The 16,642-nt window shown below is 39.9% G+C and overlaps 1 protein-coding gene across 2 annotated transcripts in view; it reads right to left on the bottom strand.

The window, feature by feature from the left end:
* The window catches only part of LOC136873706 (uncharacterized), a 542,234-nt gene extending 525,833 nt beyond the window's left edge, over nucleotides 1-16,401 (bottom strand). For both annotated transcript variants that reach the window (XM_068228013.1, XM_067146839.2), the window contains exons 1-2: nucleotides 16,322-16,401; nucleotides 16,038-16,097 (exon numbers count right to left, since the gene is read on the bottom strand). In XM_068228013.1, coding sequence (XP_068084114.1) covers nucleotides 16,038-16,040 — 3 coding nt within the window. In that variant the 5' untranslated portion in view covers nucleotides 16,041-16,097; nucleotides 16,322-16,401. The remainder of the gene's footprint in view (nucleotides 1-16,037; nucleotides 16,098-16,321) is intronic.
* Nucleotides 16,402-16,642: the final 241 nt, after the last annotated feature.

The following is a 16,642-nucleotide window of genomic DNA, read 5'->3' as shown; positions in this document are numbered from 1 at the left end:
TAAGTACCCCCCACCACCTGCCCACACACCTCAGCGCTTCACTCTGTGAGTGTAATCAGTCAGGTCAATTGTGTAGGAGTGTTCTTGCATTGTCTGGCGCTCTTTGATTTGATTTCTTCAATATTAATGACTAAATGGAGTATTGCAAGAACGTTGAAATTGCGACACTCTGAAGAAATACTCTAAAAAAGTGATAGCTGGCTACTCTCGCAAAAAAACAAAATAACCTGTAATTTCACTTTTGCTGGAATAGCAGTTCACAAAACAGTGTCTGCTTTTTGAATTTTAGGAGTTATTGTTTCAAGCAATAAATGAAACCATAACCCCAATCTCAAAAAGATCTATATTCTTTGAGATCTTCAGTTTCAAATTCCCTTAACAGGATTGCAGCTCCTCCTTTATTGTGTGCTCTAAATAGTTAGGGTCTTATCCATAATCGTTTTCCATTATTGCTAATTTCATGTTTCATTTCCTCTATTAGGGCAGGTTTAAGCAAGTTGCAATAGTGGATAAAAACTCTCAATTTTTCTCATGTTCCTCCTTCGCAAAACCATGTTACCGCACCCATTAAACATTTCAATGCACTGACTCATCAACTGTCTTTTCCTCATGTGATCACATATACTCATCAATAAGCTACTCGGCCAAGTAACAAAGTGAGTGATTCAGCCCAGTACTCAGTAGGTTGCAAACTAAATTCTTTGAATATAGATATGCCTGCTTGCTGACAAACTCAATACAATAGGTTAGCTGTTCAAGTATGAGGAGAAACGCTTGTAGACAGCATGCACGTCCTGATCCGATCTGTATGGGAGAACAAGGAGATGCCGAGGGACTGGAGTTTGGCCCTTATCTGTCCTGTCTACAAGAAGGGCGCCAAGACTGTGTGCAGCAACTACCAAGGAATCTCACTACTCAGGTCCCCTTGTGGGTGGGGAACAGTAAAATAACACCCATGGTATCTCCTGCCCGTCGTAAGAGCCGACTAAAAACTAAGCAGTGTGGGTTTACGACCACAGGGCCCTTAGCTGAGTCCTGGAATTGCTTCCACTTACTTGTGCCAGGCTCCACACTTTCATCTATCCTATCCGACCTCCTTTGGTCAACTCTTGTTCTTTTCCAACACCAACGGTATTAGAGCATTCGAAGCCTAGGGATTCTTTCACTTTCACGTCCTTTAGCTGATACCTTCATTTATCAAAGTGTCGGATCTCTTTATTTTTTCCCTCTGATTAGTGTTAATAGAGGATGGTTGCCTAGTTGTACTTCCTCTTACAACAATAATCACCACCACCAATTTCACTACTCAGTGTAGCTTACAAGATATTTTTGAATGTGCTCGCTAGGAGACTTGAGTCCTTTGCAGAGAGGCAGCTGGGAGACTATTAGTGTGAGTTCCGGTGCAACAGATCAACAGCAGACCACATACTATCGCTATGGCTCATCCTTGAAAAGTGTTATGAGTACGTCAACATTCACCAGCTCTGCATCAATTAAAAGAAGGCTTACGACAGTGTGGACAGGTCAAGGTTGCAGCAGATGTTTGAAGAGATGCAGGTGCCAACGAAGATCACCAACCTTGTCCTGATGACTGTGAGGAGTACCAGAGCCAAAGTGAAGATCCAGGGCATTGCAGTCATCATCTGTGAGTTTAGCAAAGAGGTCAAATGCCCGAAAACACAAAGACCACTACATAATCTGCACTAAAAACCTTCCTACAGGTAATTCACTAATGCATCTACCAGAAAATCAATCAATACATTTGGGCTGTATGAATGCCTTGCTACTCGAGGAGGCCTTGTTTGAAATTCTCGTCCTGGTCCATAGACGTCAGTTGCCTAGGATTCACGTGCTTCATTGACCATGAAAAGGCAATCAACAGAGGCAGCATGAGAAAATGGAAACCTTAATGAAAGAGATAGGTACAGATGACAAAGATAACTGCATTAGTCACAAACCTAAATAAAATTGGTAAAACAGAAGACCTGTGTTCAAGTGAAACACTGACTCACAGAAGAAGTCGCAATGAAGCAAGGCTGTATTCTTTCCTCACTTCTGTTCAACCCATACTCGCAGCCATACTTGATGGAAGCTCTGCAAGACACTGGTGGTGGTGGTGATTATTGTTTTAAGAGGAAATACAACTAGGCAACCATACTCTATATAACACTAATCATGAAGAAAAATGGAAGGGATCCGACATTTTGAAAAATGAAGGTATTGGAACTCGGCTAAGGGCCCCATGATCGCCAACCCATGCTCCCAAGTTCAGAACCCCTGGGGACCGTTTTAGTCGCCTCTAACAACAGGCAGGGGATACCATGGGTGTTATTCTACCGCCCCCACCCACAGGGGGATGCAAGATTCCGAGGGTAACATCAAAGGGAATGGAGAGTGATGGTCAAAAACCTGAGGTACTCTGACGACATCCTTATAATACCAATATAAATGGTCCGTTATTGGACATTATAAATTTTCCAGCTAACTCATTCCTGGTTGCCAGCGTTTCACCCCCGTGTGCTAGGCTGGGCTCTTCAGTTGGTACCCAGCACACCCACCAAGACGCTGGCCATTTGGTATTATAAATTTACTCATTCGGAACAAATATTTCAGATTCCCTATGGGAATCCACATCTGTATCATCATCCTTATAGCCGACAATGCAAAGATCCTGTAGCAGAACTTCAAAAGAGGAGGACACGTGTAAACCTTGACTCAGCCTAAATTAAAAAAAAGGGCCAAACACACAATTTTAAGCTCAAGCCCTGATGTAGATCCTTGTCCGTGCCTCAAGGGTGTGCTGATGCAGAGGATCGAGAAGACTGTGTACATACATAATGTCGTCAAAGAGCACTAGGATCATTCTCAAGAAATAAAATACTGTACCACACTGAGAGGTTCAATTCCCAGCCAGGTCAGAAATTGTTACCTAGAACAGAGGGCTCAGTCTGTGTGAAAACAACTGAGGAGCTATTGATCAATGAGATAGCAGCCCCCATCTAGGAAAACAAGAACAGTGGAAAGGACTCGCACCACGCGGAGTCACTAGTTGGTGCAGGGGGAGGCCGTTACTCATGAGTAAGGAAGGTAAAATGTGTGATATTGTGGCCTCTGTAAGTCTGAAGTTTTGGCAATTAGTACACATATTTTATTTATTTTATTTAGCGTATGGCCCATACAATCAAGTTGAGTACAGAAATAAATTATATACATATTTACATAAAAGGAAACAATGAACAAGAAAAGACTCCTTACAACTGAATTACATGAGATAAAAACATACTAGTGTTATTTTTACAACTGAATGTCAAGATCATTGATCCACTGTATTGCTTCTGGAGTTGCCATCAGAAAATCCACTTTGCTGCCTGTGTATGCCAGCGTTTCACACACTCTGACAATATGGTATATGGTTTGTTGTGCAGCTCCGCAGTCACACGCGGGTATCGGCAACTTGTTACATTTAAACAACATGTGTCTGCATCTGCCATGGCATGTTCTTATTCTGTTCAGAGCAGACCATGTTTTACGTGGTAGCTGGAATCCATTTGGAAGTTTGGCATTCAAGAACATACTGTGCAGGTGCATCTCCGTTGCTGTTTCCCACCGTTTTTTCCACTCTGTACTTGAGATGTAGCCTCTAGCAACCATGTCTAAAGCGTTATGTAAAATTGGATGGTGTGAAAGTAATCTGTTTTGGTTTATGGTTCGAGATCATGTACAGGCAGATTGGGGTTCCTTAAGATTTTATTAAATTCCCTGATGAGAGCGGTGGATCTGCGTGAATCAGATGGCATTATTCCAGATAGAAGCAGGAGCCAATGAGTTGGCTTAGATCGAATTGTGCCAGTTATTATGCACATAGTGGAATTCAATTCAGTAAGTCTTGTGTGATGACTGTTCATCCATACTGAAGCACAGTACTCAACACTTGAATACACCAAGCCTTAAGCTGAAGACCGTAAAACGCTTGCCGAAGAACCCCAGGTAGTTCCACAAAGCTTATGAATGATCTTACATGTTTTCAGTTTCTGTGCAGAGTTCAGCAGATGTTGCATGTAGGTTAGTGTTTGATCTAAGGTTACTCCAAGATATTTTGGGTTCCAGTTGTGGTGAAGTATCCTGCCACAGAAACTCATGTTCAATTTAGTATTTGCTAAGTGCAAACAAGACACCTCTGTTTTATTGGTGCTGGGCTTGAGTCTCCAGTTCCTGAAGTAAGTTTCCAAAATGGACAAATCCCTTGTTAACATCTCTTCAGTTTTCTCCAGTTCTTTGTGTTGCACAGCTAATGCCATATCATCAGCGTAGCAGAATTTTGTGATGTAACTTCAGGAAGATCAGATATATATAAGCTGAACAGGAGTGGCGATAGGACTGAACCTTGAGGCAAACCATTTTTAAGATTCCTCTCCTTGCTCACATTGTTCCCGATGATAACATGAAGCCTCCTATCACTCAGCATATTGTTAATAAGTCTTGCTATCTTTCTGCATGGTATGACCCGGAGAAGTTTATAGATCATACCTTCCCTCCACACTGTATCAAATGCAGCAGTGAGATCGACACAAGCAACAGATGTTTTCAATTTTCTTTGGAACCCCATTCCTATGAATGTTGTAAGTGCCAAAACTTGATCACAACAGCTGCGACCTGGTCTGAAGCCTGCCTGATCCATGGGAATGTGCTGTAAAATGGCACTGCTTATTGTATTAAATAGGAATCTTTCAAAAAGTTTGTAGCAACAGCTAAGGAGAGCTATGGGGCGATAATTTTCTGGCTTGTTGTTGGATTTGCCAGGTTTTAATATTGCAATTATCTTAGCCTTTTTGAACTCCAATGGCATGTGTCCAGTTAGTAAAATGTCTGTGAAAAATGTTGCCAGCCATTTCTTCACATCTTGTTCCAGATTGATCAAGAACTCGGGATGAATTCCATCGAAGCCAGGAGCGTTAAATGGTTTTAGATCTTTCAGTGCTGTATCAATCTCAGATACTTTGAAGGGATTTGCATATTCTGAAGACCGAGATGCTGTTGACTTCAAGACTTGAAATTGTCGTCTAATATATTTGGTGTGTTTCTTGTCACCTGGAACTCGTGACGTTGCAATGATGTGAGAGGCAATTTGATCTGATGTAACTTCAGCCTGTTCTCTGCATACTGGTGGGCTTCCTCTTAATTTTCTGAGAAGACTCCAAGCTTCTCTGCTAGAGCAAGTAAAATCTATCCTCTCAAATGTTTCTATCCACTTATGCCTTCGAGATGAGGAGTCCAGACTGTACAGAAGCTCGGCTGCAGTGTTAGGATCTCCACATTGTTAAAAGTCTTGATACAGTGCTTCACTTTCTTCATTCCATCCAGGAATATATTCTTTGTGTAACCTCTTGGAATGAACTTCTTAGCTGTTCTTATAACTGCACCAGCAAAATGTCAATTGTTGTTAGATTTAGGAGGAATCCATCGGATGCACTTATCAAGTTCTGCTGTGAAATTGGTCCAGTCAGCTTTACGAAAATTCCAAGAAGAATATGGTGTTGATCTAATTACAGGGATTGTGATACCAATTTCAATTATGATGGGCTTATGTTGGCTATTTGGAAATTCACCAATCACTTTTCTCGTGATGTTTTTAGGAAAACCACTTTCATTAGAGCTTACAAAACAGAGGCCTGGATTTGTATCTTTGTTCCATGCAGCTGATCTAAATGTGCCCTTGTCTTTAACATCAAAAATTAAATGGAGGTCATTTTCCTCTGCCCATTTCATGAGCATTCTACCATTTTCATCATTTTTTTAAGTACTTCCAGACTCCATGGTGACTGTTAAAATCCCCAACATAAATTGCAGGATGCTTCGCAATATGAAAGACATGTTCAGGCCAGGGAATGTTAGGTGGTTTATAGACATTTGTTATAGTAATGCCATGCAACTGTGTGACAATTGTATGTATATTTCCTTTCGTATTTTCAGAAATAAGCGAGGCTTCATTTATGTTGTTACGGATGTAGGTGGCTATTCCATACGCATCGTGATATTACACTCCAAGAGCAGTATAACCAGGGATAGCCTACGACCTTTGCTTCGAAACTGATCTGTATTACAAACATGCGTTTCCTGAATGGTGACAATATCAATATTGTTGTCCAATAAAAGTTTAGATATATAGTCACACTTTGCTTTGCTGATACTTTCGACATTTAATTGGAGGAGTCGAATGGTTGGTCCAATGTTTCTTGTTAGGGAGCTCTTAAAAGAGCTGTTGTGACGAGTTTGATATGACGTAATTGCCAGGAGATTGCAGTGATAGACTGGTTGTCAAATATATTCTTGCTCGCTTAGCACCACCCAGGGGTCACGTGTAGGTATTTTGAGGTTAAACCTACTGACGTACACATAATTCTGATACAATATAACAGAGTCCTTTTTACCCTACTCTCAAGAAATACCTCTCCCTGAACCATTGGGAGCAAAACTTGAACACTGTCCCAACAAGTAGCACGCCAGAGCACTCCACCAGGCACGGAGAATGAAGCTCTTTTGTTCTTAGCGGCTATATCATTTGCTTGGACAGTATCAGCAAACCAAAGTGTGACTATCTATCTAAACTTTTATTGCACAACAATATTGATATTGTCACCATTCAGGAAACGCATGTTTCTAATGCAGATCAGTTTCGAAGCAGAGGTCGTATCCCTGGTTATACTGCTCTTGGAGCGACATATCACGATGCGTATGAAATAGTCACCTACATCCGTAACAACATAAATGAAGCCTCGCTTATTTCTGAAAATACGGATGGAAATATACATACAGTTGTCACACAGTTGCACGGTATTACTATAACAAATGTCTAAAACCCCACCAAGTAACAAGACCACTGGTCTGGATTGATTAGAACAATGGTTGTAGTGGTGGTAGCGATTATTGTTTGAAGAGGAGGTACAACTGAACAACCATCCTCTATTAACACTAAGATGGAAGAGGTCCAACACTTCAAACAATGAAGGTACTGGAAACAAAAAGGAAAGGGCCATGAACAGCGTGAAAATTAAAGACTCCCTAAGACCTGGCAAACCCAACACCACTGGGGTTAAGGAGAGAGGAAGAGCTAATTAGAGGGAGTTGAACAGTAAAATGAGGAGCCTGAGACATGTAAGTGGACATCGCAGTGTGCTACACAAGGCTGCCAACTTAGGAACTTAGGTCTGACTAGTGCCAATACAATTGGTCTGGATTGGTTAGGACCGGGTAGGATAAAGATTCTGTTGAACCTTCACAAAAGATAGATCAGAGATCCAACACAGCATAGATCGGATGTCACAACACTACACAAGGCTGCCAATTTAGGAAATAGTGAGAAGATCATGCTAATGAAAGACCATTACTGGTCTAGACATGCTTGGTCCGAAAAGCTACAAGACCATTGGTCTTGCTAGGTTAGGTCCAGCTAGTGACAGGGCAAGCAAAGGGGATCTGAGGGAGTAAGTCAGAAATCAAACCTGGGGCCTACAGGTACCAGGCAAGCACATTACCAATAAACTGCAGGGCTTGCAGTAAACAGGCATCTGGTATCTCCTGCAGTCCTGCTAAAATGGGACAATTTGAAACTGCTTTTTTTAATAAAATTTTCAATTAAGGTGGCAGACTTGCGAGAACACATGATACCAACTCTATCAAAGACAATAGAGAACTTGTCTTCAAGACAGGTGACCCAAGCTAGCCAATAGCAAAACAGAAAATGGTGGCAAATCTCACATTTACACAGTCTTAGTTTTAATTCTTCTATGCTCCGAGAACCGTAAACGTAGTTAGTGAGATGCAAAGCAAAAAAAAGAAATCTTTAAATAAGAATTCTATGTATGTTCAGTTCTCAGCCCAAACACTGGTTGGATCCTCAACAGCTCCACCATTAGCTGTCATAGATGGCCTGGGCATGTTGTTGTTGAGTCATCAGTCCATAGACTGGTTTGATGCAGCCCTCCATGCCACCCTATCCTGTGCTAACCTTTTCATTTCTACGTAACTATTGCATCCTACATCTGCTCTAATCTGTTTGTCATATTCATACCTTGGTCTACCCCTACCGTTCTTGCCACCTACACTTCCTTCAAAAACCAACTGAACAAGTCCTGGGTGTCTTAAGATGTGTCCTATCATTCTATCTCTTCTTCTCGTCAAATTTAGCCAAATCGATCTCCTCTCACCAATTCGATTCAGTATCTCTTCATTCGTGATTCGATCTATCCATCTCACCTTCAGCATTCTTCTGTAACACCACATTTCAAAAGCTTATATTCTCTTTCTTTCTGAGCTAGTTATCGTCCATGTTTCACTTCCATACAATGCCACGCTCCACACAAAAGTCTTCAAAAACATCTTTCTAATTCCGATATCAATGTTTGAAGTGAGCAAATTTCTTTTCTTAAGAAAGCTCTTCTTTGCTTGTGCTAGTCTGCATTTTATGTCCTCCTTACTTCTGCCATCGTTGGTTATTTTACTACCCAAGTAACAATATTCATCTACTTCCTTTAAGACTTCGTTTCCTAATCTAATATTTCCTACATCACCTGCCTTCGTTCGACTGCACTCCATTACTTTTGTTTTGGACTTATTTATTTTCATCTTGTACTCCTTACCTAAGACTTCATCCATACCATTCAGCAACTTCCCGAGATCTTCTGCAGTCTCAGATAAAATAACAATATCATCGGCAAATCTCAAGGTTTTGATTTCCTCTCCTTGGACTGTGATTCCCTTTCCAAATTTATCTTTGATTTCCTTTACTGCCTGTTCTATGTAAACATTGAAAAGGAGAGGGGACAAACTGCAGCCTTGCCTCACTCCTTTCTGGATTGCTGCTTCTTTTTCAAAGCCCTCGATTCTTATCACTGCAGACTGATTTTTATAGAGGTTATAGATAATTCTTCGTTCTCGGTATCTGATCCCTATCATCTTCAGAATCATAAATAGCCTGGTCCAATCAACATTATCGAATGCCTTTTCTAGATCTACGAATGCCATGTACGTGGGCTTGTCCTTCTTGATTCGATCATCTAAGATCAGACGTAAAGTCAGGATTGCTTCACGTGTTCCTACATTTCTTCTGAAGCCAAATTGATCTTCCCCCAACTCAGCTTCAACTTGTTTTTCCATTCTTCTGTAAATAATACGTGTTAAAATTTTGCAGGCATGAGATACTAAACTAATCGTGCGGTAGTTTTCACACCTGTCAGCACCGGCTTTCTTGGGAATAGGTATAACAACATTCTGCCGAAAATCGGATGGGACTTCTCCTGTCTCATACATCTTGCACACTAAATGAAATAACCTTATCATGCTGGTTTCTCCTAAGGCAGTCAGTATTTCAGAGGGAATATCATCAATTCCAGGTGTTTTGTTCCTATTTAGGTCACTCACAGCTCTGTCAAACTCTGACCTCAAAATTGGGTCTCCCATTTCATCAGCATCAACAGCCTCTTCATGTTCCAGAACAAAATTATCTACATCGTTACCTTGATACAACTGTTGGATATGCTCCTGCCATCTTTCTGCTTTGTCTTCTTTACCTAGAAGTGGCTTTCCATCTGAGCTCTTAATATTCATGCACCTAGATTTCCTTTCTCCAAAGGTTTCCTTGATTTTCCTGTATGCAGCATCTACCTTTCCCAGGACCATACAGCCTTCGACATCCTTGCACTTCTCCTTCAGCCATTCTTCCTTAGCTACCTTGCACTTTCTATCTACTTCATTCTTTAATCGCCTGTATTCTTTTCTGCCCTCTTCATTTCTAGCATTCTTGTATTTTCGTCGTTCATCAATCAGGTCTAGTATCTCCTGAGTTATCCACTGATTCTTAGTTGATCTTTTCTTCCTTCCTAACATTTCTTCAGAAGCCCTACTGACTTCATTTTTCATGACTCTCCACTCTTCCTCTACTGTGTTTCCTTCGGCCTTTTCATTTAGTCCTTGTGCAACATGTTCCTTGAAACAATCCATCACACTCTTTTCTTTCAACTTGTCTAGATCCCATCTTTTTGCATTCTTTCCTTTCTTCAACTTCAGATGGCATTTCATGACCAACAAGTTGTGGTCAGAATCCACGTCTGCTCCTGGGAAAGTTTTGCAATCCAACACCTGGTTTCTGAATCTCTGCCTAATCATAATGAAGTCTATTTGATACCTTCCAGTGTCTCCAGGTCTCGTCCACGTATACAGCCGTCGTTTTTGGTGTTTGAACCAAGTATTGGCGAGGACTAAATTATGGTCAGTGCAGAATTCAACCAGCCGACTTCCTCTTTCGTTCCTTTGTCCCAATCCAAATTCTCCTACTGTGCTACCTTCTCTTCCTTGGCCTACCACTGCGTTCCAGTCTCCCATCACAATTAGATTCTCGTCACCTTTGACATATTGTATTAAATCTTCTATCTCCTCATATATTCTTTCAATTTCTTCATCATCCGCTGAACAAGTAGGCATATAGACCTGCACTATTGTGGTGGGCATTGGTTTGGTGTATATCTTGGCGACAATAATTCTTTCACTATGCTGGTCGTAGTAGCTTATCCGCTGCCCTATTTTCTTATTCATTATTAAACCAACTCCTGCATTACCCCTGTTTGATTTCGTGTTGATAATTCGGTAGTCGCCTGACCAAAAATCCTGTTCTTCCTGCCAACGTACTTCACTTATACCAACTACATCTAACTTTAGCCTATCCATCTCCCTTTTCAGATTCTCTAACCTACCACAACAATTCAAACTTCTAACATTCCACGCTCCGACTCGCAGAATGTCAGTATCCATCTTCCTGATACTGGGCATATAAGTAAAAATATTTCTAAGGGCAGTTTGGTTGGTCCCTGCCAAGTAGGAAGAAAGGATCTCTCCTCTAAGCTACCCAAGGTATCAATTTACTTAATTTCTATATGCTTTTTCACCCGTGAAGAGTCAATGAAACTATCACCTTGGCTAATGACAAAGACCATTTTGCTGGGGGCATTAGACCACAGGTTAGAACTGCAAAACAGCCCATAAGCCTCTTGTGTCTCCTGTGACAGTAGTGGCCAGTGACAATAACATGAAAGAACCTGTGATTAAATAAATAATATGCGAATATCACTTCTCGAGTACGGGTACGTGAACGAATCGTATCCATGAAATTTCATATAATTTTGTCCTAAATGGAAGATAATAATTGCTTTTAAGCAAATTAAGAATAAAATTATTATTTCTAGAGAAATATATACATACATTGCTACATTACGACTATGAATTCTACTACGTCACAGCGCTTCAGTATGTCATTTGTTCATGTAACACTTTTGTGTGCGAGGTCTTTGCTAACTTCTTTGCTTTCGTTGATGTTACTTGGTGGGGCAAGTTGTTGACTCATTATTTAATATAATTATTGGTTCAGGGTAGTGATGGACAGTCTGAGACGAGGTCTCGAGATTTTTCGAGACTAACGCAGCCACTATTTCTCGCAAGAAATTTCGAGAGATCTCAAGAGCGTTGTTCCCACATTGTGCGGCAAGCAGCATGTCGTAGGCCTACAGGTAGTCAAAGCTGAATGTTGTTTGTGCCGAGTATGCGAATAGCCAACCACGGGCCTTCTCTATTTCGTAAATATGTGTCAACAAGCGACTAGGGCGTTCATTTCTGCCGAGGTCTATTTTGACGCAGTATAACATAATTAAAAAGGAAACACATTCTGGCATTGTATGCACTGGTAGGTACACGTACCTGGATACTAAAGGCATGCATTATTCGAACTCGAGACGAGGAGAGATGCGCTTTGCTGCATATGCAACCACCATTACACATGAGTGGAATGTGTAATCTAAAATGCTTCAGTTGCTCCAATTCTTTCGACAGGTAGGTGTACATCATTATTAGACCCCACATTCAATAACATATGACCACTGCTTGTGTTTACCGATATTTTGGTGATGAAGGAAATAATTCCTTACAATGTTACAGTATTTGCGTCATAATTAGGTACTTCAATATATGACGGTGCAATGTGACATTGTGTCTAGTTGTACGTGACAACTTGCAGACGATGTCGGTTATTTTGAAGAGATGTCACATAGCACAGCCCGCTGTGTTGCTTATTCAAAAGAAGTAAAATACGTTAGCAGAAATACTTCTGGGATGATCGGACGCTTACAAACGCATAATATCAATGAAGAGGAATCGTCACAGAACACCTCCGACCCGGTCTGAATCACAAGAAGCTACCCTGCCGACAACGATTGTGAGGCAACCAGGTAGTTTTACATTCTGATAACAGTTAACAAATTATACGGGTTATTCAGCTAAGAAGTCCACCTGACATAACTCGTGAACAGTTTAAGATACTGACATTCTGTCTTCACTTTCGTTAATGGTATTAAGGAGCTTATAGTTCAACATGCAGTGTTTTCCTAGGCTTTTGGCAAAATTAGTCGTCACACACGTTTCCATATGAGAACTGCTGATGATAACCATCAACCTTACACTCGTAGTTACTGGGACATCGCACAGCTCGCAGCACACGAGAATCGGTCTCGACAGCATTACCATCATCTCTGCTGAAAGAATTGGAGCAAAGTCGAGCATTTTAGATTACACGTTGCACTCATGTGTAATGGGGGTTGTATATGTAGCAAAGCACATCTTCCCCGTCTCAGGTTCAAATAATGCACGCCTCTAGTATCCAAGCAGGTGTACATTCTATCTACAGTTAATCAAAAATTATGCATTGTTATTCAGCTAAGATGTCCACCCCAAATAAGTGGTGAACAGTTTAAGATACTGACATTCTGTTTTCACTTTCGTTAATGGTATTAAGGGGTTCATAGTTGAACATGTAGTACTTTTCCAGGCTTTTGATAAAATGTATTGGCTCACATGTTTTCATATGAAAACGTTATTTCACGCAATAACTGCCAATGATACACTATCAAGTTTACAGTCATAGTTACTAATACGTCGCACAGCTTGCACTACAGGAGGTCGGTCTCGAGATTCTCGCGAGAGGCTCGAGATATGCGACGTCAGTCTCGAGAGCCTCAAACAAGAGCGTTGCCCATCACTAGTTCAGGGATCATGCTATTTTTCTTTCAACAAAAATCATTGTGTTATTTACGATATTCTTTTCAACTCATTATCCTGTCTGAACTGCCCGTGCTAGTCATGATGGACGAAGATATTGAGAATTTACAGACACAGCACTTCCAGCCATCGGAGCTAGCCCAGAACCTCAGGAAGGGAAGGAAAAAAAAAAGAAAAAAAGAGTGTACGATGAAGCAGAATGCCTCAGAAGAGAGTCGAGTCTACAGCAAAATAGTCGCCATAGTTACGTATCTACATTTCTCTAGTAATAATGGTATTTATTAATTTACCACTAATTTTACTGTTGATTTGTATGAAAGCGATCATCCTCCATTTAGGACAAAAGTTACAATGAAATTTCATGCATACAATTCGTTCACATAACCCGTGAGTACTATATAGGCTGCAATTACCTCTGGCACACACGACATCACTTTCAAACTTCGCAGTTTCATTATTTTCATGTGGCAGCAGTGGACAACACGATGCAAGCTCTAGCGAAGGTTTATAAACTGCTCTTGAGCCAATACGAACCCAGGAAAAGAGTTGGATTTTGGAGACTAACATAGTGCATGTTTTAATCTTTCTGTATTTTAATAAGAATATTTCTAGGTGCAGGTTGGCAAGTCCCTGGTCCCTGGCAAGTATAAAGGATGAATCTTTCCTCTCAATTACTTCAGGTATCATTCCACATCATTCTTGCACGATTTTCTCCTTCTTAATAATCCACCCCACCCCCCAGTAAAAAGTGTAACCCTATGTTTTAATTAAATTTCATGTAAAGGTATTCATAGTTGGTCAATCAGAATGTTTCTCATTACACACCTTCACACTTTTTCACTTTCCACTGTTCACAGTTGAATTAGGTCTACCTCCATACTGATCCTGCTGATAAACACCAACATAGTTATTTGAAAGAGACACCTTTTTTAAATTCTTGCAAATGAATTGAATGGAGTCATGATCTTCTTGTATGATTTATAGTAATACTGCCCAACATCCTCTTCAGTTACAGCATCTCTCTGGTATGGTAAGAAAAAATGCTGCAGATTCCTTCATGACAAATTTCCAGCTCCATGCAACATTTGGCTGAAGATATAGTGACATCCTGTGAAATGAAGATCTTCATTCACCAAAGATTCACTAAAGAGCCAAAGGTTGGAAATACAGTTGATGTATTTTATACATATCTTGGACTGAAAGACTGTATTTCCCTTATTCGTGTTTTTCACCCATTTCAACAACACCTCCAGACAATATCTAGAACAAGAGAGAACACTGTATTAATGTTGACTGGCTTAAACTCCAGTGCGCCAGCTACTTAAACAACGTTATCTACTACCCAATTATAAAATTACATACATATATTGTACATAACAGTTGAATCAAGCTCAAAATTATGGAATGTATTCACAGCTAGATGATGGATTAGCATCTCACCTTGCATGTTTTAATATTTCCAGGTTTCTAAGGTGTGTGATAATCTCTTGCACAATTCCTCTTAGATCATCTGGATTATCAATGTCTCCTTCATTTGGAAAACAAAAACTCTTGAGTTACCATAGATCCTTTAAGGCATGCTACAAAAAAGGGCACAATCAGGAGAGTCAAAGGTTGCCAGAAAATTAGGAGTGGAAGCTGCAATGACTTCACACTTAACTCAGTGCTGCCTGCTGTTGCCAATATAACTGGAATCCCATCCTGAGTAGGCTATGTCTGTGAGGTCTTGTGCAGAAAATTCAGTAAGATTTGCCTTGGATTAACTGATGGGAAGATGCTGATGAGAACTTATGCACTATAGAGAAAGATAGGGTCTATTCTAGCAATGCCCCAATATCATTCAAAGTGAAGATATCATTTAGATACACAGTAGAAGTAGAACAACCCATTTAAATTTAACCCAAAGCCCTTGTAAACCAAAAAAAGAAAAAACCACCAAACTACAGTGAAAAAATTGACAATCCACCCCACAACTGTTGAGAATAATCAAACCTACTCAAAACTAAACTTCATCACTAACAAATATTTCTGGTAGACCACTAACCTCACATTCTCAGTAAACTAGCTTTCCTGCAAACCATTTCATTGACAGTAAATACTTCCTATATTGTAGTTTAGTGCACTAAGTACTGAAAATGTTGGCAACCATGATCAAACAGGTGCTGCAGTACCTATGCCCAGTGCAGAACAGGAGAATAACACAGGGCAGGGTTGGGATGGGATGGGATCATTTCAACAACATTAATACTTCATTCATCTTCTGATAAGTGCAATTGTTATATCACATTATTTCATAACAAACAGTACTGCATATAGACTTCAGTATAAATAACTTCTAAACATTTTGTGTGACACGAAATAAGATGATTTTCAACAAGAAAGCAAAGGTACAATGGTTCTGAAGTGGAACAAATAAATCCCTTTAAAATATTTACTGAAACTTGAATTCAATGGTGATTCCATTCACAGATGGGAAGAACACAGAGGCAGCTGCTACTGGACACACATTATTAAGAAGAAATTCGCATAATGTGCACACATATCCTTTTATGAAACATGAACAGTTTATAGTGAATTTCGCCTCTTAATACTGTGAAAGTTTAAGCCACTGAACAAACGGACCCAAAGACAACAGTGTCACTATATTAACGTGATGGATGAAACGCAATTGTGAAATTAGAGGTGACATATATACCTAGTTAGTGCATGTTAAATCCATGACTAATTTCATCTACTGTCAATATGCCTTCCCACCAATAATATATGTAAAAATCAAAATGACTTCCAAAATATCGAAAATGAATAGAAAAATAGTTTGTAAATACGAAACTAATTCTACCATTGCAGGTGTTCTTTAAAAAAAATCAGCATTCGACCATTAAATTAAGGTAGGTAGAAACCTACGATTACAACCACCAAACTGACAGAACGAATTCACTTACCATGTGAAGATTCTAATGCTATATAATTTCTAGAACATTCCATGTAAAGCTGCAGTAAATCTGTAAAATACAAAGACTCAAAGTTACATGTTAATCTGTAACTGTATCAAACAAGAAACCTCGGAAAAGTATTGTTTACAGTAACCCACACCTAATACACAACAACAAACAATAAAAAGAAATGTTGTTTCAATGAATGAGGCAGGATTTTTGCAGTATATTTTACATAGTCATTATCGTGTTTACATCAAGAAGAATATTAAGAAAAGGATATTTTCTTTCACCTCGTATGACAATCATTAGCACTATGCATAACACATCAAACGTCCAATTTTCACTGCTTCCTAAACACCATTAATGACCGTTCGTACGCGACAGAAATGATAAAATACTCGAAAATTCCCGGGAACATGATACACGGAGAATTTATCAGGAAGGAAATCAAACTTAGAAAGTATTTTAACGGCCTTACGCTCTTTGCTCGCGAATGGTTTCTGATAAGTCCGGTTTGGCAAATAGGCAACTTCTTTATCCTGCCAGAGCTCCACATGAGCCTAAATTAAGATTACCAAACATCCCGAAAAGCCAGAATTTCCCCAGAATTA

Source organism: Anabrus simplex, chromosome 5, assembly GCF_040414725.1.
Source record: "Anabrus simplex isolate iqAnaSimp1 chromosome 5, ASM4041472v1, whole genome shotgun sequence".
In the NCBI taxonomy this organism is placed as follows: domain Eukaryota; kingdom Metazoa; phylum Arthropoda; class Insecta; order Orthoptera; family Tettigoniidae; genus Anabrus; species Anabrus simplex.
The sequence above is the reverse complement of the archived record's forward strand: the minus strand, read 5'-3'. Positions and strand labels throughout refer to the sequence as shown.